At 45.6% G+C, this 26,667-nt stretch overlaps 1 protein-coding gene across 1 annotated transcript; it reads left to right on the top strand.

Annotated features, from left to right (window-relative positions):
- The first annotated feature begins 1,200 nt into the window (after positions 1-1,200).
- Positions 1,201-5,347, top strand: FEZF2 (FEZ family zinc finger 2). The gene is made up of 4 exons (XM_020804982.3): positions 1,201-2,397; positions 3,207-3,341; positions 3,522-3,654; positions 5,016-5,347. Exons 1-4 carry the CDS (start codon positions 1,297-1,299, stop codon positions 5,279-5,281), a joined length of 1,635 nt encoding a protein of 544 aa, XP_020660641.3. The 5' UTR covers positions 1,201-1,296; the 3' UTR covers positions 5,282-5,347.
- Positions 5,348-26,667: the final 21,320 nt, after the last annotated feature.

The raw sequence follows: 26,667 nt of genomic DNA, 5'->3' as shown, positions 1-26,667 counted from the left end.
GGATCTGATTGAGGGTGGGGTGCCTACATTGAAGGAGGGGGCGGCAAGATATCTGAATGATCCTGTTTTTTTTAAAAAAAAGTTTTCTCCTATTCTTTCCCACCCAGCCTCCCACCCGTTTTCCCTCTTTGTTAAAATAAATACGAACTCCTCTCTTTGCTTTTCGATGGCTTTTCTAACGGCACTCTTCGCTTTGCACCCAACGTGTGAATCTCACGTCCTTTCTTAATTTGCCACATGCAAAACGACTCCGCTTTTGCAAGTTGCTCCCTAGCCCTCCCTACACAAACGCGCCCGCCCGCCAATCTCCCATCCTTCTTCTCCTTAGAAAGGCTGTCGCGCTCAAGAAATCAAGGGTGTGCCTAAAACTGGGAAGGAGGGAGGGCCCCCCTCCCACCCCACTCCCGTCAGTCCAGATCTGCACTGAATGTTTGGCTGAGAAAAGAAACACACTCACTCTCACTCACTCTCCCTCCCCCTCCCCTCTCTCCCCTCTCCCGATGGTGGCCAAAATCCCATGTCGTTCTGCTCTAAGTGACTTCATGTGATGTCAGCTTTAAATGTAAGAGACAGCGATCTGACGCTCGGGAAGATGTTGGGTATCATAATCTGACAGTGTGGCCACACGGCGCGGGGCTTGGATGCGTCTCCTCGGCGTTAGGCAAAGGTAACTCATCCTGGGCCCAGCTTTGCAGCTCCCCCCCCCTTCCTCTCCCTCCCCTCCAGCAAAGACACCTTGGGACCCCAGTGAAAGAGATCGGCCGGGCGGGTTGTGGCTGGGGCTTCTCTTCTGTGCCTTCTCTCTTTCTCTTCCCCCCCCCCCAATATAAAACCCAGGCCCATTCTCCAAAGGGTCTGGGGACTTTGGCTGGTACCCCTCTCTCTCTCTCTCCCTCTCTCTCTCTCCCTCTCTCTCTCTCCCTCTCTCTGGCTTTCTTAATGAGCAGCAATCTGGTCTCCCGCGCGCAGTTGTTCTGTGTTCATTTGAATGTAAATGGGGGAGGAGATACTGGGGTTGGGGGGGGGGCGCAGAAGAGAGAGTGAAAGACGGAGAAAGAGAGAGAGAGCAAAAAAAGAGAGGTGCTTATTAAATTGATTTGTCTCTTCGCCTTTGTGGAAAGCTGACTTGGAGCCCCACGTAGAAGCGGACACTTCCCACTCGGCGGCTGCTTTGGCCCGTTTTTCCTCCTCGTTCCCGTTCGGATGATGATTGTTTTATGGACGAGACCCGGCTGCTCGGCTTAAGTTTGGGTGTCCCGTCCTGCCCGCCCGGGCCCTGCGGAAGGAGCAGCAGAGATGGCCTCGTCGGCTTCGCTGGAGACGCCGCCGGTCATGCCTCCTGCCTGCGTCCGGAGCGGAGCCGCCAACCCAGCCAAGACGCTCGCCTTCTCCATCGAGAGGATCATGGCCAAAAGCACCTCGTCGTCGTCGTCTTCGACGACGGAGCCGCCGGCGCTGCCGACCCACAAGCCCGCCGCCGCCGCCGCCGCCGCCTTCGAGGCCGCCCGCCAGAGCGAGTCGCCCGGCAAGAAGCTGCTGAGCCTCTGCTCGCCCATCCCGTGCGTGATCCCGGTGCAGCCGCTGCCCGGTTACGACGGGTCCTCCTCCAAGGCCCTCCTCAACTACTCGGAGCTGTGGAAAAGCAGCTTTCGGGGCGCGGGCGGCGGCGGCGGCGGCTCGACCGCGGGCGGCGGCGGCGGCGGCTTCTGCAAAGCCACCTGCGGCGCCTGTTGCAAGGGAGACCTCCAGCATCACCCCCACCATCATCATCATCATCATCATCACTCTCCCCACCACCCCCACCATCACCACCCCCACCCTGCCAACCCTCACCCGTTGGGCCCAGCCGCCTTGCCGCCTCCCGGCCGGGTGATCAAGCCGCAAGTGATCAACCAGGCCTTGGCGATGCCGGCCAACGGATCTAGCAGCCTCTACTACTTCAACTACCTGGATTCGGCCTCGTACCACCCGTCGGAGCTGCTCCACGGCCAGCTCTTCGCCTCCAGCCTTCTCCACTCGCCCAACCCGGCGGCCGCCGCCGCAGCCGCTGCTGCCGCCGCCGCCGCCGCCGCCGCCCTGTCGGCTCACCAGAAACTCTTCCTGCTGGAAAACGCCAAGCTGGCCGCCTTGGGCCCGCCGCCCTCGCTGCCGCCCCCACAGACGGCGGCGGCGGCGGAGAAGTTTCCCAGCGCCCAGTACCCGCACAAGGAGCGCCTGCCGGGCCAGCTGGACCAGGTGATGAAGGAGAACACGGCCGGCCTGGTCGGGGGCGAGAGGCACGTCGGCGGCGTCGGCAAAGGCCACCACGGGAAGCTCGGGCCCGGCGGCGGCGGCGGCGGCGGCGGAGCCTCGGCCGACGGGAAGCCCAAGAACTTTACCTGCGAGGTGTGCGGCAAGGTAGGAAGGAGCCCGGCCGGGCGCGGGGCAAGGGAGGCACCCGAGGGCGCCGGCGCGGAGCTGGGCTACCCCGGCCCTCGGGCGTTCACTTGGTGGGACCAACCCCAGGAGACCTACGCGGCCTTAGTCCTTTCCCTAATGGTTGACCCACCATTTAAACAAAAAAATAATAGTTTTTTTTTAAAAAAAGTTCAGCTGTGGCATAAAGTGGGGGGGGCGCTATCCCCTGGCAGAGGCCACCCATTTCCAACTTCCTCTCCTCATTATAATTATTATGGGTAGGGCAATATCGTCATCACCATCATCTTCACTGCTACGACTATTAATCAGATTTAGAAGGTCCGGGCGGAGTTGAGAACCAAAACAGGGGCTCCTCAATCTTGGCTCACGTTTTAAACCTCCAAGTTAGCCGCGTATAAGACTTATTTCGACGGTGGGGTCTGAGGCGTCAGGGGGAAAGAAGCTCTTTCCACCCTGCATGAACGCTGTTTTAGAAACAGCTTAATGAATAAAATCGCCCCGTCGCCTGATGCCCACTGCTCTGACGCTGTAGAGATGCTAAAGATGGTCGCGATCCCATTTTACAGACGGGATGGGGCGAGGGTGACACCGAGGTTAAGCGGCAAAAGATGTCCGGCGAGCACCCGGGGGGATTATTCTGGAAAATATCGAGAGGAAAATCCTTGCCTTGCCCGTCCTTCGGCCCAAATTTTGGTCGGCTGATGGGGGGGGGAGGAGGGAAGGGGATGCATTCCGGTTCCACGCAAGTTCACCGGGGGTGACCTCTCCGGCCTTGTGTTTCCTCGCAGGTGTTCAACGCCCATTATAACCTCACCCGGCACATGCCGGTCCACACGGGAGCCAGGCCCTTCGTGTGCAAAGTTTGCGGGAAAGGCTTCCGCCAGGCCAGCACTCTCTGTAGACACAAAATCATCCACACGCAGGTACGATGGATTAGAAGACGGGAAGCGCTGGGCGTCTGCCTGTTTTAATCCTTCCCTGAAAATAAACTTGTCAACGCCGGCCCTTAGCCAGCGGGGGGGGGGGCTCCGACGCAACAGTTGGAGGACCATTTCATTGCCCCCTTCTTTTGTCTCTTAAAGTTATCCTTTCCCCCCCAACAGGAAAAGCCCCATAAATGTAGCCAGTGTGGCAAAGCCTTCAATAGAAGTTCCACGTTAAACACTCATATTAGGATCCACGCGGGCTACAAACCTTTCGTTTGTGAATTTTGTGGCAAAGGATTTCACCAAAAAGGTATTTCGGGCAAAAAGGTTTTGTTCTTGTTTTATTTCGATTTTTTTTAACAAAGGATGGAGAGCGGGAGGGGGCGGAGGGGAGCGAAGTAACCGTATAGATGTTTTTGAAGTGTTTTTAAATTGGTTCTTCGAATGCCGGAATCTGGCTTGTTTCTGCCGTTTATTGTTCGACGCAGGGCGGATAAAAATATGAATTGGGAGCCCCCCCTTTTTTTTAAATGGAGAGAGAAAGAATGTAGTGAAGACGAAAAAAAAAAATCCCACCGGTTTTGTAGCGTCTGGTCAGTTTCTGAGCTGAACGTTCCAAACAGAAACGTTGCGAAGATTCCAAACGGAATATTTTGATTCTTTCGCATTCCAAAAACTTAACCACCGTATTTAGTGTATTGGGGTCTGCGAGGAAACTGACACCCCTGGAGCTCTAACGTCCTTGGGCGGTTAACCTTGGACTACAACCAAGGGCTGGTTCAGCCCGTCAATTGTTATGAACTAGATGTAAACGAATTCCGTATAGTTAGGGCGCGATCCATCCGAAAAGAAAGTGTGTTGTATTTTATTTTATTTTTAAAAATTCCGTTGATGCAATGGAGAGAGCGAAGCCTGCGCCTTACTTTCTCCCTCGTGAACCAAAGGTGGCGTTAAAAGGCTTAATTTGCTACGAATCAAAGTCCTTCAGCTGAATTTAAAACGAAGGACGAGGTCGTCAATTTTCGCCACCGATTTTCCTCAACGCGAGGAGCTTGAGGAGATAAAAGTTTTGGAGGCGCCTGCCCTGATCCCCCCCCCCGCTTTTTTCTCCCCTGCCTGGAAACGTCTAGAAATTCCTCACAATCTCGGCCACAAGGTTTTAAATTGAAAGTGTCGTGGCCTTCCATCCCTTCCCCCCCTTCCATCTCTCCCTCTTTTTGGTCCTAATCCAGGTTCTCCCATTTGCTCTGGGTCAGGACGCTGACCCGGTCTCTAATTTTTTAATTCGTCAGTTGCCTACTCTTCCGCCTTGACACAGAATGAGTTTGACAACTTCTTGACTGTCCCTTGCAGGACACTTCCTAATGAAGTATTGCAACAGAGACGTTTTTCTCCAGCCTCTCCTTTGTGTGTGTGTGTGTGTGTGTGTGTGTGTGTGTGTGTGTGTGTGTGTGTGTGTGTGTGTGTGTGTGTGTGTGTGTGTGTGTGTGTGTGTGTGTGTGTGTGTGTGTGTGTGTGTGTGTGTGTGTGTACTTTCACGCACACACGATCCTATGCTAAATTTGAGCAGGTGGGGAGGCAAGAGAAGCACTCGGGCTCCGAAGAATTCCTCGAGAAATTAACCTTCTGGGGTTTTTTTTCCCCCCCCTCCCCTCTCTTTTCCGCCCACAGGGAATTATAAAAACCACAAACTGACTCACAGCGGCGAGAAGCAGTACAAGTGCACCATCTGCAACAAAGCTTTCCACCAGATCTACAACTTGACCTTCCACATGCACACGCACAACGACAAGAAGCCTTTCACCTGCGTCACTTGCGGCAAGGGCTTTTGCAGGAACTTTGACTTGAAGAAACACGTGCGGAAGCTGCACGACACGGTCGCCGCTGCCGCCGCCGCGCCCGCAGCCAAAGAGCTCTGTCGGACCGCGCAAAGTTAGACGGGCGGCGGGGGCAGCCGGGCTGGACAGGAGGCGGGCGGGCGGGCGGGCGGTGCAGGGAGGGCGCGGATCAACCCCAGCGCCTTCTTCCCAGCGAAAGACTCCCAGAGATCTTTCCTCCCGAGAAACCAACTACCAACAACCACCAAAGCCGATCTCCAAGCTGCTGAGACCATCGTTTTTCCGTGTGTGCGCGTCTGCGTGTGCGTGTGCGTGCGTCTTTCTATATATATTTCTATATATATAAATATAAATATATATATATGTATAAAGACAGATATATAGATATATATATTGCCAAGAGAAACTTATTTAAAACTCCCTTGCTGCTACGGATTCAACGAGGGGAAATCGCTGCGGAATTCGCTTGAACTCAAGGCAAGGTTTCTCCCAGTGACCTCCGGACTCGAAAGATAGAGGGGTGCGGGGTGGGGGGGGCAGCCAGTCGTTCCTGATGTATATACGACTGTAAATTCAAATTTTAATGTACACTCAAATAACGAAGGAATTTATCATTTATGAGGCAATAAAAAGTCGCTAAACAGGAGTTTTATTTCAAGCTTCTCTCCCCTCCCCTGCCCCCGAATTATTAAAGTGGAGGTGGCGACTGCTCTTTTTTAAAATCAACATTTAATTTTTTTAAAAGGTAATAGTTAAATGGGTTTATGCACCGGGCTCTTCCCGTTCCATTCCAAAGCGGAGTTTTGCCAGATAAGGAGTTCGCCGACATAGGAGGCAAGGATCTGTTTTAACAGGGAGTCCAAACGGATTCTGTGCCTTGTGTGAACCAAGCTAATCCGGAACAGCACACTGAAAGGCCGAGGCCAGCACCTTGGCGAGGTGTACTAACGCCTGCGGAAATTTAGAGCGACAATCCCTCCCGCCGCCCCCCTTCCTTTAAGTGAAGGAGAGAGTTCTGAGCTCCTTCTGGAGCGCAGAGTTCCTCGGCGGCCTGCTTAGTCAAATAGGATCTGGGTCTACAGAGATGGATTTAGGATCGCAGTAATCCTAAATCCACCTCTGTAGACCCAGGATGAGGAATCCGAGTCTGGTACATTGGACTTTTTTCCTGATTTCGCTTCTTTTTTCAAATGCTCGTTACCCAACGTTAAAACGCAGCTTCGAGCATCCGGAGGGAGCGTGGAGCGCAGCTCGTTTCGTTTCGTTTTATTGTAAAAACAGGCGGAGGTTCAGGCAATCTGGCTTTGCAGCGTCGACTGGGGAAGGCCGCCGCCGGCGAGCAAGCAACCATGGCAAGCCCGGGGCTTCCCCTCCCCAGGCATCTGCCACCAACACCCACCACCAGTTCGGTTCCTTGCGGGGTTGTGGTGTTGTCGTTGTTGTTGTTCCGCATCGCCGGGTTGATGATGGTGGTGGCGGCGGGGAACCAGCTTCCCATCTCGGTGGCTTCTTTCCATCTATTGCGCGGGGGAGGCAAGAGGGAAGGAGAGCCACAAATTTAAATTACTGTAGTAGTATTATTATTATTATTTCCGAGTGTACGTACTGTATCTAGAAATTGGAAGCTTAAACGGTGCCTCATCCAACTACAATGTGCCATCTCTAAGAGGGGGTTTAAATCATCCTCCTGTTATTGTTATTGTTATTTTGGTAACCTATGAACCCTAATGAAATGATCTCACGCTTGCTTTCTGAGTAATGATCCAAATTAAGAGGGAGAACACAGACCCTTCAAACCGTATTATCTTAATCATGTAATCATCCCCAGCAGGCCCCAGAACCTTTTCTTTACAACGCCAGGGCACCCTCCCCCTCCCTAGAATATGGATAATCAAGAGCTTGGATTAACTGAACTGGGAATTCGTTCCTCGGTCCTCCCCCGCCCGCCCGTTCCCGCCAAGCCTTCTAATATGGCAATGTCAATTCTGCCCACAATATTATTACAGTGGAGCGAACGAGACTCTGCCGGCCGACCATGTGCGTGCTGCTCAATCCAAGCTGGCCAATGAAAGGGAGAATTAAGCAGGGCATCGCGATCGTCTGGGGGCAGCTTCGCCGGGAGTTCACCTTTCCTCTGGTTAATTGAGTGGTTAAATGCTGGGAAGCGAGCAAGGGTAATAGAGGACTGTCCGGAATTAGCAGCTGAGGAGACCACTTGCCTCTGTCTTAATGTAACCCGCCCCGTCCAATTTTCAGAAAGGTTATCAGCCTCGGCGAGAGGGTGATTAACTGCTTCAGAGGGGCTTCCTGCACATCTGTTGTTCAGTTGCTATGAAGCTGGAAAGAGGGGGCTATGCCTTCAAAAATAACACAACACAACAATCACGATCCAAGTTGCAGTCACACCGTTTTTTAAGGGTATAAACATGTATTTCCCTTTCAGAGCGATGATATTCCCCATGAAAGAATTCATAAAGAGAGAAACGCCCCTCCTGATTTATGTGGTTTTAAACGAACCTACGAGTCTGTGTCAAACAATTCTGTTGTTTTCTGTTCCGTCCTACTTTCATCAGCTCTTCCTCCTCGTTTATGTATTGTCGCAAGACACCCTCGTATTCCCGATATTCACCCATTCCAAATTAATAGAGCTTTCACTTGAATTGTCTGTCCCTAGGAGAACCGACACCCTTACTGAAATTTAATTTGTTTGTTTATTCCAACCTGATCCTCTTGTTCCCACCTGGGTTTCATACGGCCCTGCGCCCTTTTATTGCCTGCTGCCGAAGGACGCACATCCTTCCTGATGAGAAATGTCATGCCGTTTGCTGATTGTGGAAATGATGCGTTTTGTCGGCTTTGGTTGGGTAAATGTATACTGTATCTTGGTTCAAGTATCTCAGCGGATGATCAGTAGTCCTTTTAAAAATATAATCAGCTTTAAATTAGTTTTCTCCGCCAAAAAAGAGCACCATCAGGCGCTTATCAGCTGAATGAGCCAGTATGCATTAGAAGTTGCTTTACCCAGCTAGACTGTCTAGTCTAGAGTCAACTTCTTTGGCTGGCAGAAGTCTCCGCAAGCCGATTTTCTCTCAGGAAGCTGTGGCACGTCCATCTTTTATGAATAGTCTGTTATATGAAGATGACAGCCAGCCTTTCAATAGGTGGAGGTGGGTCATGTGGAAGATCGAGCAGGCTTGTTGTCTGTAGCTCTAGAGGGCAGGACCCCAAGTAAGTGGATTCTAAGTACAAGGAAGGAGACTTTGCCTAAATATTAGGAAGAACTTCTTGACAGTTCTACATTTCCGTATTTCTATGATGTTCATTCTATTACTGCATGTGTGCTCTGATCATGATCTCAAAGTATCATTTGAAAGAGGACACATGAATTCACAGTGTAATCTAGAACAGAGTGGGAGAAGACAGAATGTATGCTGTACCGTCTCTCTAGTGGAGCAGCAGCTGGTCAGTAAAATCTTCTGTCCCTCATATGCTTAACCTTAGGCAGTGGTGTAAGGGAGCCAAGCCTTTCAGCGTCAGGGTGTTGGGACTTTCTGATTAGCTGGCACTAAGACATCCACCACTACCACCCCCAGGTTTCCCTCCTCTCTCTAATTTTAGCTGAGGTCCCCACAGTAACAACGGGGGAAAATTAGTATCTCCAGCAACTGTTCCTTATACTGTAATGGGTTTCCCCAGTGTCTTAGAGAGGCTCGAATTCTAATGGACAATCAAAATAAATTAGGTTTACAAAAGACCCACTCCTAGAGGGGATAAAAGCTATTAGAACTTTTTTTTTTCTAATATGGACTGATCCAGATGCCTGAATTTTATGATTCCGCTTGTGAGCACTGCTGTGGGTACCATCATACCTGCTCTTCCAAGTAGATCCTACAAATCTAAAACCTGTCCTCTCTTGCTCTGGATTTTGTCCTGTGCTCGAGTTACTACTTTCCTTCAGGACATGAGAATTAGTTTATGTAGAACAGATATATGTGTAGAGCAGGCTTACAATTCAAGTAGGAATTGTGTGTTTCACCCTCTAATTTTCAGGCAAGCTCTCCCCTGCTCAGATTATGGGCCACCTGGGAGAAAAGAGAGCTGTCAGTCTGTTTGACTGTCTAGCTAACTAGCGGCTGACAGTGGTAAATTTGGCTGAGTTTGGGGAAAACACATTCTCATTCTTTTGGCACCAGCGGAAGAAGTCCTGCGCCTGCCACTTGTGGCACTGCCATATAAGCGATGGGACACAGAACATAGCAGATATTTTGTCAGTGACTTACCGTCCCTAAGTAGGACATTTCTCATTAAAATAAGGAAATGCCTTTTGGGAGCTTAAGCTTAGTCAAATGAACACCAACACACCAGAGAGAGATGGCAGGGATTATCCCCCAAAAGGAGAGCTTGTGGTCTCAGTTTTTATTCCACTTTCTGTGCCTTTGGAATCATCTCCATAGGGATCGCAGGCATTGCTTTTCAGCAAACAGTTTCCACAAAAGATAGGCACGAGTGCAATCTGAAGCAGGTTGGCTAAAAAATAAAAAAAAAATACAAAAAATGAAGGGCCATGCATGAATTGAAGGGGGTATTTGCCTCCTAAGTGTGTTTAGAGTTGTAACTTTGTTCAGCTGGAGGATAATGCATTCCATTTCCCATCCACTTACTTGTGATAATCAAAACATGTTTTACTGTATTCCCCCCCCCAAAAAAAAAATTAAGCAGCTTATTTTGTACAAACATCTCCTGATTCATTCTCTCTCTCTTTCTCTGAAGGCCTCAGGTAGGTTTCAGGTCCTCCCACAGTAGAATGTGCTTGCTGGCTAAATTAAAGTGACAGCTTTCATTCTGCTAACCTTGTAATGAGCACTTCATCTGTAAATAACTCTTTATTCTCATCAAAAGGATGGCCAGCCCTTCACATCATGGGATTTTTTTCCCTTTGGACTTAACTGGCAACCCACCCTGACCCTCACCAGATTGCACAGAGTCCCAGAAAATATTTACTGTTACTACTAAGTACCATTTATTTAGCTCCACCAAGCACTGAGCATCAACAACTCTTGATTTACAAGACATAAATCATTCAGAGGGTTCGCTTTTGCTTTTGAAATATTCCACAGAAGACGAATACACAAAACTGCTACACTATATTTTCCCAGCTCATAGCTTGCAACAAGGGGAAGCAGACTGTATACAATTAACAGCTAGAACACAGTTTAAAGAATGCTAATATTGAATCATGTATTCACTTCTAAATGCAGGCATATCTAAATGCTCAGTGACATTTGAACATAAGATAATTGCAACTGCCTTAACTATTTATACAAGACTAAATGTGCTGTGATCAGAATCAGCCCACATTGAGAAGAACTGCTTTTGCAGACATTTAAGAAGCTTCAGGTTTGGGGACAGATGAAGATTTAGGAAGATGAAGCATTTTAGAAAGCACCTTCCTATTTTCATCCCGTAAAAGGAACTCTTGACCTCAAACACACACCCCCCATCTGTAAAAGTTAAAGCAGTTTCCCTTGCAGTCATCTACATAATAATATGACTTTTAGCCCAATAACAATGCTAGCACTTGTTTAGATCTTTGGCAAAATTCCCATTGACTGCCAGGAGGCCAGGATTTTCCACCTGTAAACTTGGCTGGCAATTTGCAAGCTTACCCTTGGAAGCCTTTTAGAGCTTCAAGAGGTGCTACTCCACACATTTTCCATCTTATGCCGGTCTGAATAAGGACCGCACATTCTGTATTTTTTTAGCACCAAGTCCTCCTCTCTGTTATACCTGAGAAGGTGATATTTCACGTGGGGCTGTATTTTCAGGAACTCAGGCTAAACACAGACACTTCAGTCACAATAGGAGAGATCAGGCAAGAGTACCATCCTCATCACACTGAGCAGCAGAGTTTGCTATTTTAACCATATGTGTTCCCATGCTGCCATGTTACAATTTCATCACAAAAATTTTATTGAAAACTAGCACAAAATGGTAGCTATTCCCACAGGTCATCATTAGGGAAACACCACCACTACAGTTCACCTATGGATCCTGCAAGTTTTGATCAAGCCAGTACATAAAGTATCTTTGGCTTGAGCCCAAACTGAGCAGAACTGAGGCCAGAGTTTGTAAAGCTAACCAAGGTCTGCATTAAAGTAGATCGGCCCAGCATGTAGTTCTCAGATAACAGTGTCTCTGCTTTTGCCACAGGTGTTGTTTGTTGGGATCTTGGTTAATAAGGTTTTAATGTTAAGAATTCGCTTATTCTTTTTGTTTGCAGAGCACAAGCAGAAAACAACAACACAGAAATGTGGAGAGGTTAGCCCTAGTCTCACCAACCCTTATTTTAACACACACATCTAGCTCTTTCTGTAATAAAAGCAACTTTAGATTCATCTTTAACTAGAAAAAAACAAGTTTACTCACAGTTATCATCCACAGTTACAGTCGGGGTGGGGGGGAGTGCATGCATGCACATGTGCATCCACAGTTCTTTAGTCCATGGTTCAACTGATTGATTTCAGGCTCCAGACAGAAAAGTCTGACTTTATATAGCAATGTGTATTAATTTCTGTGTTCATTGTAATCATTCGCTGTGTTTGCAGGCCCTCTGGCTCATTATTAAGTGAACACCTGGATTTAAAGCCCAGAGTTCCTTGATCAGTCCCCTCTTGAGCCACCATCATCACGGCTCCGGTGGGGGCTGATTTAAGGCCTGGACTTCAACAAATTCGAACAAGCAACCGTGCAATCTGAATTCAAGTAACCAGGAGAAATGCAGGACTACTTCATCCCCTGTGGTTTTTTTGTATCACAGCATCAAAACAAATTTAGTCCACTCCTAAAAGGAATGAGGTCAATTCCCAATAAGCCAAGCCAGGTCAACTGTTCTAATCTGCCCAGACTGAGAACTACAGTCAGTTGTGTAGTTCTCTCACAGTGATGGATGGGCAGCTGCTTTCATGAATTTTGACTGAAGCTGCACACAAATGGTCTGTCAAAATTCTTCACTCTACCTGTGGCTAGAGAAACCGGGGAGACAATTTTGCCAAATTTCCCCTGGGGAAGGAGAAATTCTCCAACTATTTCTCAGAGGTGCAGCTTATAATTAGTAGTGGTTGTATGTAGCACAGCTTTGTCCTCCCCCCCCCAAAAAATGTGCTTCTCCCACCCTCTCATTGTCACTACAAACAGCAGCAACAACTATGTTATCAACTTAGTTATCGTTTTTTGCACCCTCTGCTCCAGCCATTCTCAAACATTTTTTGGCCAGGGCCCTTTTAGAAACTCTTCTTGAATTCCAGGGTCCTCTGTCAAACAAGGACACAACACAAACAGATTAATAGAACAATAGAACAGTCTTTTTCTGTCTCATTTTCAGGGTTCTTTAGATTTTCTTTTGGTTCAGCTTTTTGTAATATTGCAAGGTATCTCAGATTGCTGCAGGCTCCCCTCCCCCCCCCATCTCTCTTGGTTCATCATCACTCTGCAGCTTCTCTGGGTCCTCACATCTCCTACTCTGAAAAAAACCAGAGTTACTTTATAATATCTTCTCTTGGGCTTTAATGAAGAAAGGTGGTACTGGCTATCACTCTGAAAAATTTACAATGAAAGGTAAGATTCATGCACGCACACACTTCAGCCATCCCATAAGTAAAGTAAGGACAAGAATTTTACCCATGATGATTGCTCCAAAATCCTTTCCAAAAGGAGTTGCAGCACATTTCTATGAATTACTCTCTTAATGTATGGAAGAACAAGCAAAGCTGGATGGAAACCCTACTTGAAACAGAAATTATGAGGGGATTCTACAATGCACACTCACTGTGAAATTGGAGGGTAATGGAAGGGCATGTGAATTCCATTGAGATCCATAAGGTCGACATCCTGCAAACTGTGATTGCCAATATAGGTCCGGTTCTGCTACCTTGTTATTGCCTAGTTCAGGACAACATCTTGATGTTACTGGTCATGTCTTTTGGAATGCCTTGTGCCAAAAAAGGTCTATCAATCTGTTTGATCATGTGAGCATGCCGATGACTTATATGCTGAGAAATCATAGTACCACTACAATAACTGTATCTGCAATTATAATCTTTGATAACAATAATGATAATCTTAGAACTGCAGAGCTGGAACGGACCTTATGGATCACTGAGTCCAGTCCCTATCAAGAGGCACAATGGGGAATTGAATGCACAACCTCTGGCTTCGAAGGCAAGTGCCTAAGCTACTGAACTGTCCAGCACTTAGTTGATACCGAGTTTCCCCAAAAATAAGACAGGGTCGTATATTAAGTTTTTGCTCCAAAAAACACAGCAGAGCTGATTTTCAGGGGATGTTTTGTTTTTTCCCCATGTACGACAATCTATATTTATTCAAATACAGTCATGTCATCTTCTGGTTGCTGCACAATGTTGGAGGGCAGGGTTTCACTTAACTAGGGCTTATTTTTGGGGTAGGGCTTCTATTACGAGCATCCTGAAAAATCATACTAGGGCTTATTTTCAGGTTAGGTCTTTTGGGGTGGGGGCAAAGGGTACACTAATGCTTGACTTTACATAAAATGCTGGCAGACATTAATGCCACCACTGGTATTGTCTGGGCAAAAGAATCCTTTAAATATATATTAACATATATAACATCCTATAGTTCAACCTCCATGTTCTGTCCATGTTATAAAAGTTTCAGAGAGAAGGGGTAAGATTCATACTAATTCTAAAGTTATCACACCTGCATCTTATTCAGGATTATAGAACACCCAGAGAGGATTATTGCCCTTTATCTTCACAATACCCCTGTGAAGTATATTAGATTGAGAGTGACTGACTCATATTGGAAGTTTCCAGGCACAGAAATGATCCCAAATGTAAGCTTGTTCATACTGGCAAGATCTTCATGAGATTTGAGAAAGCCTCTGCCACAGAAGGGAAAAGAAAAAAAAGTAGATATACTGGGATGTATATTGTCGTCCTTGCTTTTCAACATGTGCTCTAAGAACAACTTGTTGATTTAAATGACATCATTGTCAATGGAGAAATTACCACCAATATCCATATGCAGTTGATACACTATTAATACTGACTTTAGCTGGTCTTTAAAGGTTACATAATAAAGCCAATGGATTAAGTAATGAACGCAGTCTGAAAATAAGTGTTAAGAAAAGCAAGCTTGTGATAATCAGTAAAAAGCAAGCAACCCATCACATGCAATTCAAGATAAGCAATAAAGGTGGGGAATATGTTGACAAATATAAGTACCTTGGAATTTTGTTGGATGAACACTGGGGGGTATAACCTTATGATAAAATCAGAGCAGAAATGGGTGGGTGTGTCATTTTACAGTGTTATGATTGTTTGAATTAATGTGGCAAGGAGGATTGAGTGTCAGACAAGCTAACAGACTACAGAACTGGAATAAAGAAATGGAGAAGCTGTGTTCTTTCTGCCAAAACAAGACCAGGAGCAGATTGTGGTACTGATCATGAACTGTTAATATCAAATATTTTAGTAAAACTGATGAAGAGTACTAAAGGAATCCTAATGCTAAAATATACTGTATTTCTGATGAATTTAAACTCCACATAGAGAATAGATTTGTTTTAATAAACTCAGTTGACTATGAACCAGAAGAACTGTGGATTGAAACCAGAGATATCATTAGGAAAGGATGTTAAAGACAATTCATTTAGTTAAAAAAAGAGAAAAACCTAGGATCTAGGATGACAAAAGAAACATGTAAAATTATTAAGAACAAGTGAGAAATAAAAGTAAAAGGTGACAAAAGTAGGGTGAGAATCCTGAATGCAGCATTGCAGCAACAATCACACAGAGACAAAAATAACTATTACAATAATCAGTGCAAAGAAATGGAAGAGACAACAAAAGGTGAAAACAAGATATCTCTTCCAGAAGATTCAAGAACTCAAAAAGAAATTTAAACCTAGATTAGAAATGTTGAAAGACCAATAGGGAAACATGCTATCTAAAAGGAGAAAATAAAAAGAATGTGGAAAAAATATACTGAAGACCTATACAGAAGAGATAAAAGGATGACAGATTCCTTTGAAGAAGAATCCTGGGATGAAGAACCTGCAATTCTAGAAAGTGAAGTGAAAGCTGCTCTGAAAGCATTGGGAAGAAATAAATCATCAGGGGAAGATGGGATATTGATAGAACTATTTTAAGCCACAGAAACAGAATCTGTTAAAATCCTGAGAAGAATTTCCCATCAAATATGGAAAACAAAACAATCACCCACAGACTAGATATGCTCAATATATATTCCAGTCCCAAAGAAAGAAGATGCCAAGAAGTGCAGTAACTATAGAACCATTTCTTTAATTTCCCAGGTGAGCAAAGTGATGGTCAAGGTGTTGCAATAAAGAATTTTACCATGTACAGAGCAAGAAAGATGTTCAAGATGGATTCGAATAAGAAAGAGGCATTTGAGATCATATTGCAAATACCGACTGGCTACTGGTGCACACCCAAGAATTACAGAAGAAGATCAGTCTGTACATTATAGACTACAGCAAAGCCTTTGACAGTGTGGATCATGAGAAGTTATGGATTGTTCTGAAAGAAATGGATATGCATGAACAATTAATTGTCCTCATGCGTAACTTGTATTGTGGACAAGAAACTACCATTGGGACAAAATATGGAGAGACAGAATGGTTTCCTATAAACAAGGTGTTAGACAAGGGTGCTTTTTATCTCCCTTTCTGTTCAATCTATCTGCAGAACATGTCATACAGAAAGCCAGATTAGATTCAGATGAAGAAATGGTGAACATCTGTGGAAGAAACATAAATAATTTAACATACTGTATACTGATGACACCATCTTACTGGGAGAAAGCAGCAATGACTTTCTCCCAGTAAGATGACCACGTATGAATACAAAAGCTGGACAGTAAAGAAAGCTGAAAAGAAAATTTTGATTTATTTGAAATATGGTGCTGGAGAAGAGCTTGCAGCTACCCTGGACTGCTAGAAGGATGAGTGCTATATCAAATCAAGTGGGTCCTAGATCAAATCAAGCCTGAACTATCTTTGGAGGCAAAACTGATGAAATTCAGGTTGCCCTGCTTTGAGCACATCATGTGAAGTCATGCTTCTGTGGAAAAGATAATAATGCTGAAAAGGTGGAAAGCAGCAGGAAAAGAGGAAGACCAAATATGAGATGGATTGACTCAGTGAAGGAAGTCACAGGCTTGAGTTTCCAAGAGCTGAGCAGGACTGCTGAGGAGAAGACATTTTGGAAATCACTCATTCATAGAGTCACCATAAGTCGGGAATGAGTTGATGGCAGGTAACAAACAGCAAAATTGCAATTCAGGCATTTTTATCCATTTTGTATCACCATAGCTAGAAGGAAGTGCTCTAGCCCCACCCTCTCTGTTCCCATCATCATCCTTCTCCTGGGGAAGGCAATGAGTCTTAAGAGGGGGACCTGTACCGTGTGGGGTGGAACTCTGAAATGGAGGAATAAATATCAAGAAATGGTAGATATTTTTTTACACTGCAGAATTTTAGAACACTTCAGTCACTTAAGGAGAAACAAGGCACATACACTGCTACAACTAGCCATTAAATATAAAATAAATGTGAAAAAAAGGAAGGCAAATAGAAGGAAAAACTTACTATATATTTTTATTTATCTAAAATATTTATACCCCGCTTTTCTCCATAAGTCAGTGGGATGTGGTGGCGCTGCGGGCTAAACTGCCTGTGCTGCAGGGTCAGAAGACCAGCAGTCGTAAGATCGAATCCATGTGACAGAGTGAGTGCCCGTCGCTTGTCCCAGCTCCCACCAACCTAGCGGTTCGAAAGCATGAAAATGCAAGTAGATAAATAGGGACCACCTCGGTGGGAAGATAACAGCGTTCTGTGTCTAAGTCACACTGGCCATGTGACTGCGGAAGATTGTCTTCAGACAAAACGCTGGCTCTATGGCTTGGAAACGGGGATGAGCACCACCCCCTAGAGTCAAACACGACTGGACAAAAATTGTCAAGGGGAACCTTTAACTTTATCTTTCTCCATAAGAGGACCCAAGGCAGCTTCCATAGTTAAAAGGGAATATTGAAAGCTAAACACAGCTTTCCAAGCCGGAATTAAGATTGCCGGAAGAAATATCAACAACCTCCGATATGCAGATGATATCACTCTGATGGCAGAAACTGAGGAGGAATTAAAGAACGTTGTAATGAGGGTGAAAGAGGAGAGTGCAAAAAACAGTCTGAAACTCAACATCACAAAAACTAAGATCATGGCCACTGGTCTCATCACCTCCTGGCAAATAGAAGGGGAAGATATGGAGGCAGTGACAGATTTTACTTTCTTGGGCTCCATGATCACTGCAGATGGAGACAGCAGCCCCGAAATTAAAATACGCCTGCTTCTTGGGAGGAAAGCGACGACAAACCTTGACAGCATCTTAAAAAGCAGAGACATCATCTTGCCATCAAAAGTCCGCATAGTCAAAGCTATGGTTTTCTCCTGTAGTGATGTATGGAAGTGAGAGCTGGACCATAAAGAAAACTGACTGCCAAAGAATTGATGTTTTTGAATTGTGGTGCTGAAGGAGACTCTTGAGAGTCCCCTGGACTGCAAGGAGAACAAACCTATTCATTCTAAAGGAAATCAACTCTGAGTGCTCACTGGAAGGACAGATCCTGAAGCGGATGCTCCAATACTTTGGCCATCTCATAAGAAGAGTTCCTGGAAAAGACGCTGATGTTAGGAAAGTGTGAAGGCAAGAGGAGAATGGGACAACAGAGGATGAGATGGTTGGACAATGTCATTGAAGCTACCAACATGAATTTGACCCAACTCCGAGAGGCAGTGGAAGATAGGAGGGACTGGTGTGCTCTGGTCCATGGGGTTATGAAGAGTTGGAAACAACTAAAAGAAAACAACAAGAAAACACTGTATGTAAATACTTTAAAAGATACCACAGTAAAAGAGAGTAAACAAAAGCAACATGGAAAAAAGCATTCAAAGCAGTAAGGCATGGCCATATATTAAAAAACCCTCTCCCAGATAGCCAGGCAGGGAAAGCCTGCCTGAAGAGAAAGGTCTTTGTCCACTTCTGGAAAGACAGCAAAGATAAGGCCAGCCTGGCCTCTTGTGGGAGGGAGTTCCAATGTCTGGGAGCAGCAACAGAGAAAGCCCTCTCCTGTTCCTCTAACAAATATACCTGTGAGGCTGTTGTGACCAAGACTAAGGCCTCTCCTGATGGTCTTAATGCCCAGGCAAGCTCATAAAGGGAGCCTTAGTCCGTGAGATAGCTCTGACCCACATTGTTTAGGACTTTATAGGTTAAAATCAGCACTCTTAACTGTGCCTATAAATTGATCAGAAGCCAGTGGAGTTGCTGTAACAAGAGGGTTATGTGATCCCTGTGAACGGCCCCAGTTAGCAATCTAGCAGCCACATTTTGGACTTGCTGAAGTTTCCTGAGACTTTCCAGAGGCAGGCTCACATAGAGCTGATAAATATTGAAAACTGTTTGGATGCAACACAACTTCCAGAATCTGTATAACCAGGATCCTTCTAGGTTTCCAGAGTGGAATAAAGAAGAGCTTTTTAAATAAACATAAATAAGATGAAGTCTATGTGTAAATGGAGTCCTTCAGGTAGATTCTGTGCAAAAAGAATCTACCTGAAGGACTAGGGGAGGGGGGATACAGTGCAGCCTAGGGGAGGGGGGGATACAGTGGTCTGGAATATGGAATAACAACAGTAACAACAACAATATATGACTTGCATTTTTGATTGCGCAGATTCATCCCTACAACAAGGTGGGCTTGATGCCTTATCCGCTCCCAAGCTGCTTCCAATATTAAAATTCTAAAATTGAGGGGGAGCGGACTTCTGTCAGACGGGCGCGCGCGCGCAAAAACACACACACACACACACACACACACACACACACACACACACACGGCTCCAATTATCTTTTCCCCCACAAGATGTTTCTTCTGTCCATGACTGCTCACACTTCAGCAATCTTGCCAGCAAGCTTCAAATAATGTAATTTTTCCCCCTCAAAAAAGCGGGGCGGCGAGGGGGGGGCGCGCGCGGGAGGAGGAGAGAAACCCTCTTCCCGAGCCGCAGCCATGAACACAACAGCTTGAACAGGCCTAGTGCCTAAGGGGGTGGGGGTGGGAGGCGGGTTAGAGGTTCCTCTATGTAAAGAATGACACTTCAAACTTGCCAGCATTTGCAGGCGTGCGAGGTTCCTCTCCCCCTCGCCCTCCCGCTTCTTTTCTTTTTTCATATTTTATTTTTATTTTATTTTAGAAAAATTAAAATCCCAGTGGACATAAGCGCCATTCGACCGACTGGGCAAGCCTTGCCTCACAACTCGCCAAATGTTCGCCTCCTCTTTTTCCTCAGGGGGACATGGGGGGGGCGCAATGGGCGGGAGGTGGTCCCAGGTGGGTCCGAAAGAGGCCGGCCGGTGCCGAGAGAGAGAGAGAGAGAGAGAGAGGGAGAGTGAGAGAGAGAGAGTGAGGCAAGGGGCTGGGAAGCGGAGCACCTTCAAGGCAGCTGCGTTGCCCTTTTCCTGCACTCCACTCTTCGAACGTCTGAGCAACCGGGTTTGCTGCTAGAAACATGTTAATTGCCAACGGAGCTCATTAAGGCATGCACATGCAAAACACAGCGAGGGAGATTAAATGGACAAAAGCGCAATAATGAACTGTCAACAATCGAGCCCATCTACAAGACCAGGAGCACTCAAGAATGAGGCATTTAGAGGCAACAAAGGATTGTCTGGGACAGGAAGAAAGGACGACCTAGACTTTTGTTGAGTCAACACAATTGATTACAAATGAGAGATTAACAGGATAGCTTCAGAGTTTTTTTGAAGGAGGCAGAAGAGAAAAGTCCAATTAAGTCCACCGAATGTTAACTACATCGCTTTTCCCCTCCCGCCAGCCCCGGGAGAAATTCTCATTAAACCATCCCTGGCGATTCCCCCTTTTTGGAAAGTAATTTGTCTCCCTGATGGAGCCGAGAAAGGGAGAGAAAGAAGCGCGAGTTCTTGGCACAATGAGCTTAGGAGACACACTGCAAAGAGCCAAAGGGGGAGTTAATGAGCATCTGACAAGCCGCCTGGATCTAGGCCTGGCAGAACCGTGATGAAAAGATGGAATTGGCCAACAACTCTTCTTTAGATCAAACATAAAAAGGCCAATCTGAAACAGGCCGGCTCAAAGCTGGTGGGGGAGAAAAGAAAAGAAAGGGCCCGCACTGGCAAGGTGGGGAATGGAGTGGCCGCTCTCAACCACCACCCCTCTCCCCAAATCTGGATGGGAAATGCATTGGCATGTTCCCTGCACACCACTCCTGCTGAAGGAACCCGGGGGCCCATCCTTCAGCTCTGCTTCTCTCTCTCTCTCTCTCTTGGGCTATACACCTCAAAGCTTCCCAATTAGGGCATGAATGGGGATTTGTGGGCCCACGGCATTTGGGGGAAGTGATAATAACATTCATAGTTTAAACCCCTTTACTCCTAAGCATGGAGAAATATTTGGAGGCTGGGGGGGGGGAGGGGGAGGACAACGTTTTCCCTGTCATTTGTTACTGGTGATTCCCTTAAACACAGAGGTGGGGAGGGGGTAAGGCTGGGAGGGTGGTGTTAATCTGGGTTAATCTCAGGCCTAGTGAAACCAGATTAACAGGTGGGTCCTGTTAGCCTAAGAGCTCTGAGTATAGGGAGAAGGTCAGCAAGGCAGCCATCTTCAACACAGGAGGCCTGGAATTTGGAGCATCGTTTGCTACTGTAGTTGGCTGGTGGTGGTGAGATTAATAACACCCAGCTAATAGGGAAACAAGAGACAGCCTTAATTTGGCCAGAATCCTGTTGCCCTATACTGTACAATCATTGGCCAGTCACCCAGGAAAGTCTATCTCTTTGGCCAGCCACCTGCCCATCACACTCCTCTGCATCTGCTGCTGTAAAAAAGGGTTGCACAGCCAACAGTGCGATGGACAGCCGCCAAGCGGAAAAGCACTAGGGCAATTGCCTTTATGCATACAGTTTTTGCTCAGTGGAACGTTAGCCATTGAGTCAAATCATTCCCCCACCAATCCCAGTACTGTCAACTCTGATTAGAGGGTTTAATGCAAGATTATTTCCTTAGCCCTACCCGTTGATCTCTGTATTCATTGGTGGGTTCTCATCCAAGTGCACCCCCATCTTTGTTTAGCAGCTAAAATCAAGTCAAATTCAGTGTGTTCAGACTGATTTGATGGAGAAGCTAGTACTTCTGAATGTTTCTTTAATATATCACAATCACCTGCCCTCAAGTCAATTCTGACTTACAGCAACCCTTTTCAGTGTTTTCCAGGTAGAGAATATTTGGAAGTGGTTTACTATTCCCTTTTTCTAGGGATGCCCTGGAACTGTATAACTTGCTCAAAGGCCACACAGACTGGCTGTTCTCCGGACAGGCACAGCGGGAAATCAAACTCTCAACCTCTGCCTCCACAGCCAGCTACCTAAACTACTGAGCTATCCAGACAGTGCAGCTGTCCAGATATTCTTGTACCTTGACTCCTTCAATTTATCACCATAGGCTATGCTGACTATGCTGATGGAAAATGTAGTCCAGCATCATCTGGAGGTCCACACTTTGCCCATTGCTCCTGTAATAGATAATACAGTAGTTATTCCTTAAAATTTTTATAGTGTTTGCCCAGGGATGAAAAACCACTTCCATGCTCTTAAGATAAAAGCATTCATTACCTGTTGGGAGAATGTTGGTCAATGGAGCCAAAATGCATCACACAAAACTGATGGAGAAGGAAGACCTTCTAACAAAACTGGTGTTAGTGTAAGATTTCTGTGTGGTCATTTCACATTTTTTAGGAGTTAAAAGACAGAGACATATGTCTACATGTATAGGCATGTTTCTGTGATATTAAGTTTAGCAGGCCTGTGAGTCATAGGCAAACCCTAGCGATTATGTACATTCTCATGAGAAACCGCCGGTGTAGAGGGGACAAGATCCATGCCCAAGGGCATATCATCTGCTTCCCCCATCACTAGACCTTCCTGTTTCTTGGAAGTTTAGCTACACTTCTCACAGCAGTTAGTGGCAGGACCAGGAGTGGATTTCCCTTACAATAGCAATATATTGTCCTGAGCGATCCTTCTTGAATAACGTGCCCAAACTTGCAACATAAACACAGGATAGTTAACATGTGCAATGTCTAAAAGAGGGTGGGGAATCTCCTCTTAAAGTCAGCATCAACTTGATAGTGCACACACTCTCCAATGATTATGTTTTCTACTTGTGGACTGTGTTTGGGGAAATGGTAAATTGAAGTCTATGATTTGATTCTTCATACTTCACTAGGCAAGGTTTAAAAAAAAACCTTATCCCTGATCAGCTCACAGCCTGACAGTGGCTGGCAGTCATCCATTGTGAGTGGGCAAGACACAAACATGCCCAATGTTTATGCTTATCTATAGCTCTATCTAGTCATAGCTACATACTTTCTGCATTCAAAGAGCTGTAGACTTCTTCTAATCCCTGGGTAGTGAGACACATGGATGATGTAGGAGTTTGGTCTCAAATTAGGTCCCTCCGGATCTGCAGGCAATTCTGAGTCCCTACAGAGTGGGCAAGGGACTCTGCTAACTACTTTAATGTTGACCATGCCCAAGATGCTTTTCCAAATGTCATAACTTCCAATAGAGGCTGTCTCATCAATGCACCCCCACATTAGGAAAGCTGGTATTTACCACATCAGGGAGACTGTTTGTACTCAAGCTTTCCCACTGCAGTGGTAAACACCATCTGTTATCAGGTATGTATGTGGGGAGAGAAGAGAACATTCACATACACAGAAGCACCATATGAAAACTCACAGTAAAGTCATTCCATGGTGGTATTATCAGGGGCCAGTGGCAATTTCTGTCACTTCTTCAGATTCCCTCTCTTTCCTCTAGCTATTGGCTGAATAACTGATGCCACACAGAAATCCTGTCACCAGAAATTGAAGAGAACCCCCAGTTCACTCACTTCCTGACCTCATATTCACTTTATTTTAAGATGGAGGTGGTATGTATGTCCTCCACAGAACTGGCCCAAAACATTATACTATCCCGGTCAAAGAACAAAATGGCTTCCTTCCCCATTCCACATACAAAAGCAGACCAGAATGGAAGTTGAATCTTATTTCAGTATTGGTGGTCTTCAGCTGTGCTTGAAGGCCACTGGATTTGTTAGAGTTTGACCATACAACAGGTCCATGACACATATAGTTCTATCAGTTCTGGACCCCACAGAATATGCTGTCTGAGGACCATGGTAAGGCCAGCTTTCTCCTAATAGCACCTTCACATGGATGCTGACTTGTTCTGAACCTGGTTGCAATTTCTGTATGTTCCCAAAGCACAAACACAAAATCTTGTATAATTGTAAAACAGGTCCAAGAAATATCCGGAAAGGTCTAAAAAACATCATTTCAGAAACAGGGGGCATATTATATAAAATGTCGAGGGGAAAACCCCTGAAGGAGTGGGAAACAGGTCAAAAATTGGGAAAGGACATGAAACATCTCATGTTATCAGTCACTCTAAGCTGTTTTATGGGGGGGAATGATTTCCTGCCTTTTGCACAATGATTAATTTATTCCTTCATAAACAAGCAAGATGTGCCACTTAAGCCTCAAAGCAGAAGACATTGTGTATAATTACTGTATCCCATCACAGCACACATAGTTACACCTCCTGTTATGACTATAGTAGAATGTGTACTATTAAGAGGTCAGGGGTGATTTTTGTACAACTGAAGGCTGTTACTAAAGAGAGTGTTCAATTTCCCCTGACACAGTTATTTATTTATTTATTTATTAGGGTTGGCTGTACAGTAAGGTAGAGTGAAATCTGGCAATTAATTTGGGATGCCATGTATGAAATTGTTACTTGTTACTTGTTGTGTTTTTATTGTAAGGAAGACAAGAGTTCAAGAGATTCTCTGAGGTACCAAAATAACTTGACTAGGGCTGGGGCAAGACATATCTTGCAAAATGTCTTGGGTCAGCCTTCTTACTGATACTCATACACTTCCACAGGCAAGACGAAGCAACATGCAAACCAGCAAATACACATGTAGGAACTCATCTTTCAAAAGAAGGTTTAAAAAGAAAGTCAATCTTTTCTTATTCTGGGCCACAGTAATAAGTAATACGATTCCATGGAATTGTTTAAAAATGTGTAGTTTATAAGAGGAAGCCTTAACTCTGCTGGTGCTCTTCCCCAGAACAAACAATACAAGTTCTTACTGTCCCACTTTACTTATAATATGAGGATCCTGAACGCCATATAAAATTTAATAATCTTAGAACTGCAGAGCTGGAAGGGACCCTATGGATCATTGAGGCAAGCCCTTGTCAAGAAAGCAAAGTGGGGAATCAAACTCCCAACCTCTGGCTCTGCAGCCAGATACCTAAGCCACTGAGCTATATATGTGTGTGCATACACACCCTCTCACACTCAATTGCTCTTCCAGGAAGGTCTTGCTGTGCTGTACCCAAAACTATGTTCCTGGATGAACTAAGTATGTATTTACTGCAAGTACTGTATAACTTTCTAAACATTCAAGCAGGGAGATGAGCTGTTGCAGGTCACTACAGCAGGTCCCTCGGCATCCATTTCTCTTTGTTCTATGTAGGGTTCCCTGCCTCCCTCTCCAACTTCCCCTAAATTCCCATCTAAGACATGTCTGCTTATACATTCCATTTATGAGCCCCTGCTCATAAACTTGGAGAGACTGTGAGTCCAGCAGATGATTGTTCTGCCACCAGCTAAGTCAGTGGTTGGCGCTCTGCACTCACTTTCTCTCAACACCCAGTACCATGTGGCTGGAACAGAATAAAAAGAGCCAAAACAACCACATGATAAAAGCAATGCTATCTTCAGCCCATTGCAATGGACTACAAGGCTCTAGATAGGAAAGTGAAGGACCTTACAGCACAGGGGTGGGGGTTTGGGTCACTCTTTTCTGTTGAAGATCATGGCCCTTCAAGAGAGACAAAAGTGAACAATTTGCAGATTGTGTCTCTAGGAAAGGCTTAGATTCTTGGACCATAGTCCGTGTTTCCATGAAGAAGGCCTATTGGCAAGAGATAGGTTGCACCATCCAACAGTTGGGAAGAGCATATTTGCTATAAGATTTGCAGATCTGATCAGGATGGCTTTAAGATGAATTCAGTTGTGGGGGGGAGATGATAATTCAGAAGACACCAAGCACAGGGGGCAGGAGTGTCAGAGAAGGATACTGAGAAACAGGAACTTGTCCAGAGGAGAGCAACCACAATTGTAAGAATTTCCTGACCAAGCCCTATGAGGAAAGTCTGAGGGACCTTGACAAGTTTCGTCTGGGCAAGGGAAGGCTGAGAGGCAACATGATAGCCTTTTTAAGTAGGGTTGAAGGGCTGTCTTGCGGAAGATGATGAAGGCCTGTTTTTCATTGCTCAAGAGAGCAACACCAGAAGTTACAAGGAAGCAGATTTAGAGTAAACATTAGAAAGAAGATTTTGACTAAACATCAGGAAGAGCCATTGAACAGTAGAATTGGCTACCTGAGCCAGCGGATGCCTCTCTTTCACAAAAGATTTTAAAGCAATGATTGATGTGGATTTCCTTCACTGACAAGGAGCTGGACTCAGTGACCCCTGGGGTTCTTTCTTGCTCTATGAGTCTATGGAAAACAAAGAAACCAACTGCCAAAGAGCCCAGTGAAACAATCTGCCTCAAGCCAACAGGCACAACAACATCTTCTTTTATCTCTCACACCAGTCCCTTGCAAAAGACCCATTTGTCCACCTTGCTTGTGAGCTGCTGCCAGTAACTTAATAGGAATTGTGCGTGCTTAGTCTTGATTTCTGTCCTGTTTGTGATCACAGAATCTACAGCTTGTCCAGACTCCACTACCACTGCTGGTATTCAGAATACGATTGTTCATAATTCAATAAAACATGGTTGATGGAATTTAATTTCACTGTGCTTTACATATCCAGTACTTCTAATGACTTTGTTCTAGGTGAGCCAACTGATTCCTTATCAATATGGCAGGCCCTACCATTAGGCAGTTAGAGAGCCACCTTAGACGGCAGCGAAGGGCTAGAAGAGAGCTGTGAGTGATATGTATCTTTCTCATATACCTTACACTACTTTGTCTTTGGATGCCTTATTGGCAGTGGAACGGGTGGGGTACCATTTTCTGCCTCAGGCAAGATAATATCTTGTGCTGGACCTACCTATTACAAACTCTTGTTGTGATACTTTTGGGGGCCCTAACGTTTGCAAAAGTAGAGGAGGCATTTTGAGAGCAAAGAGGGTAAAAATTGCAAAATGGACCTGTGATGACTGAACTTGCTAAGTGGCCACAGAATGCTTCATCTCTATGACTGGAGAAAGGAAACAGTAGGGAAGGGCAAATGGAATGGAGTATTGTAA

The sequence above is a fragment of the Pogona vitticeps genome, chromosome 2, assembly GCF_051106095.1.
Source record: "Pogona vitticeps strain Pit_001003342236 chromosome 2, PviZW2.1, whole genome shotgun sequence".
NCBI classification, from domain to species: domain Eukaryota; kingdom Metazoa; phylum Chordata; class Lepidosauria; order Squamata; family Agamidae; genus Pogona; species Pogona vitticeps.
This window is presented reverse-complemented; position numbering and strand designations above follow the sequence as displayed.

What these genes read in the sequence shown, in the direction of transcription:
- FEZF2 (XM_020804982.3), top strand. Translation starts at nt 1,297, where the DNA reads ATGGCCTCGTCGGCTTCGCTGGAGACGCCGCCGGTCATGCCTCCTGCC. An exon ending in CCTGCGAGGTGTGCGGCAAG is followed by an intron (nt 2,398 to 3,206) that starts GTAGGAAGGAGC and finishes GTTTCCTCGCAG; the next exon opens with GTGTTCAACGCCCATTATAA. An exon ending in ACAAAATCATCCACACGCAG is followed by an intron (nt 3,342 to 3,521) that starts GTACGATGGATT and finishes CCCCCCCAACAG; the next exon opens with GAAAAGCCCCATAAATGTAG.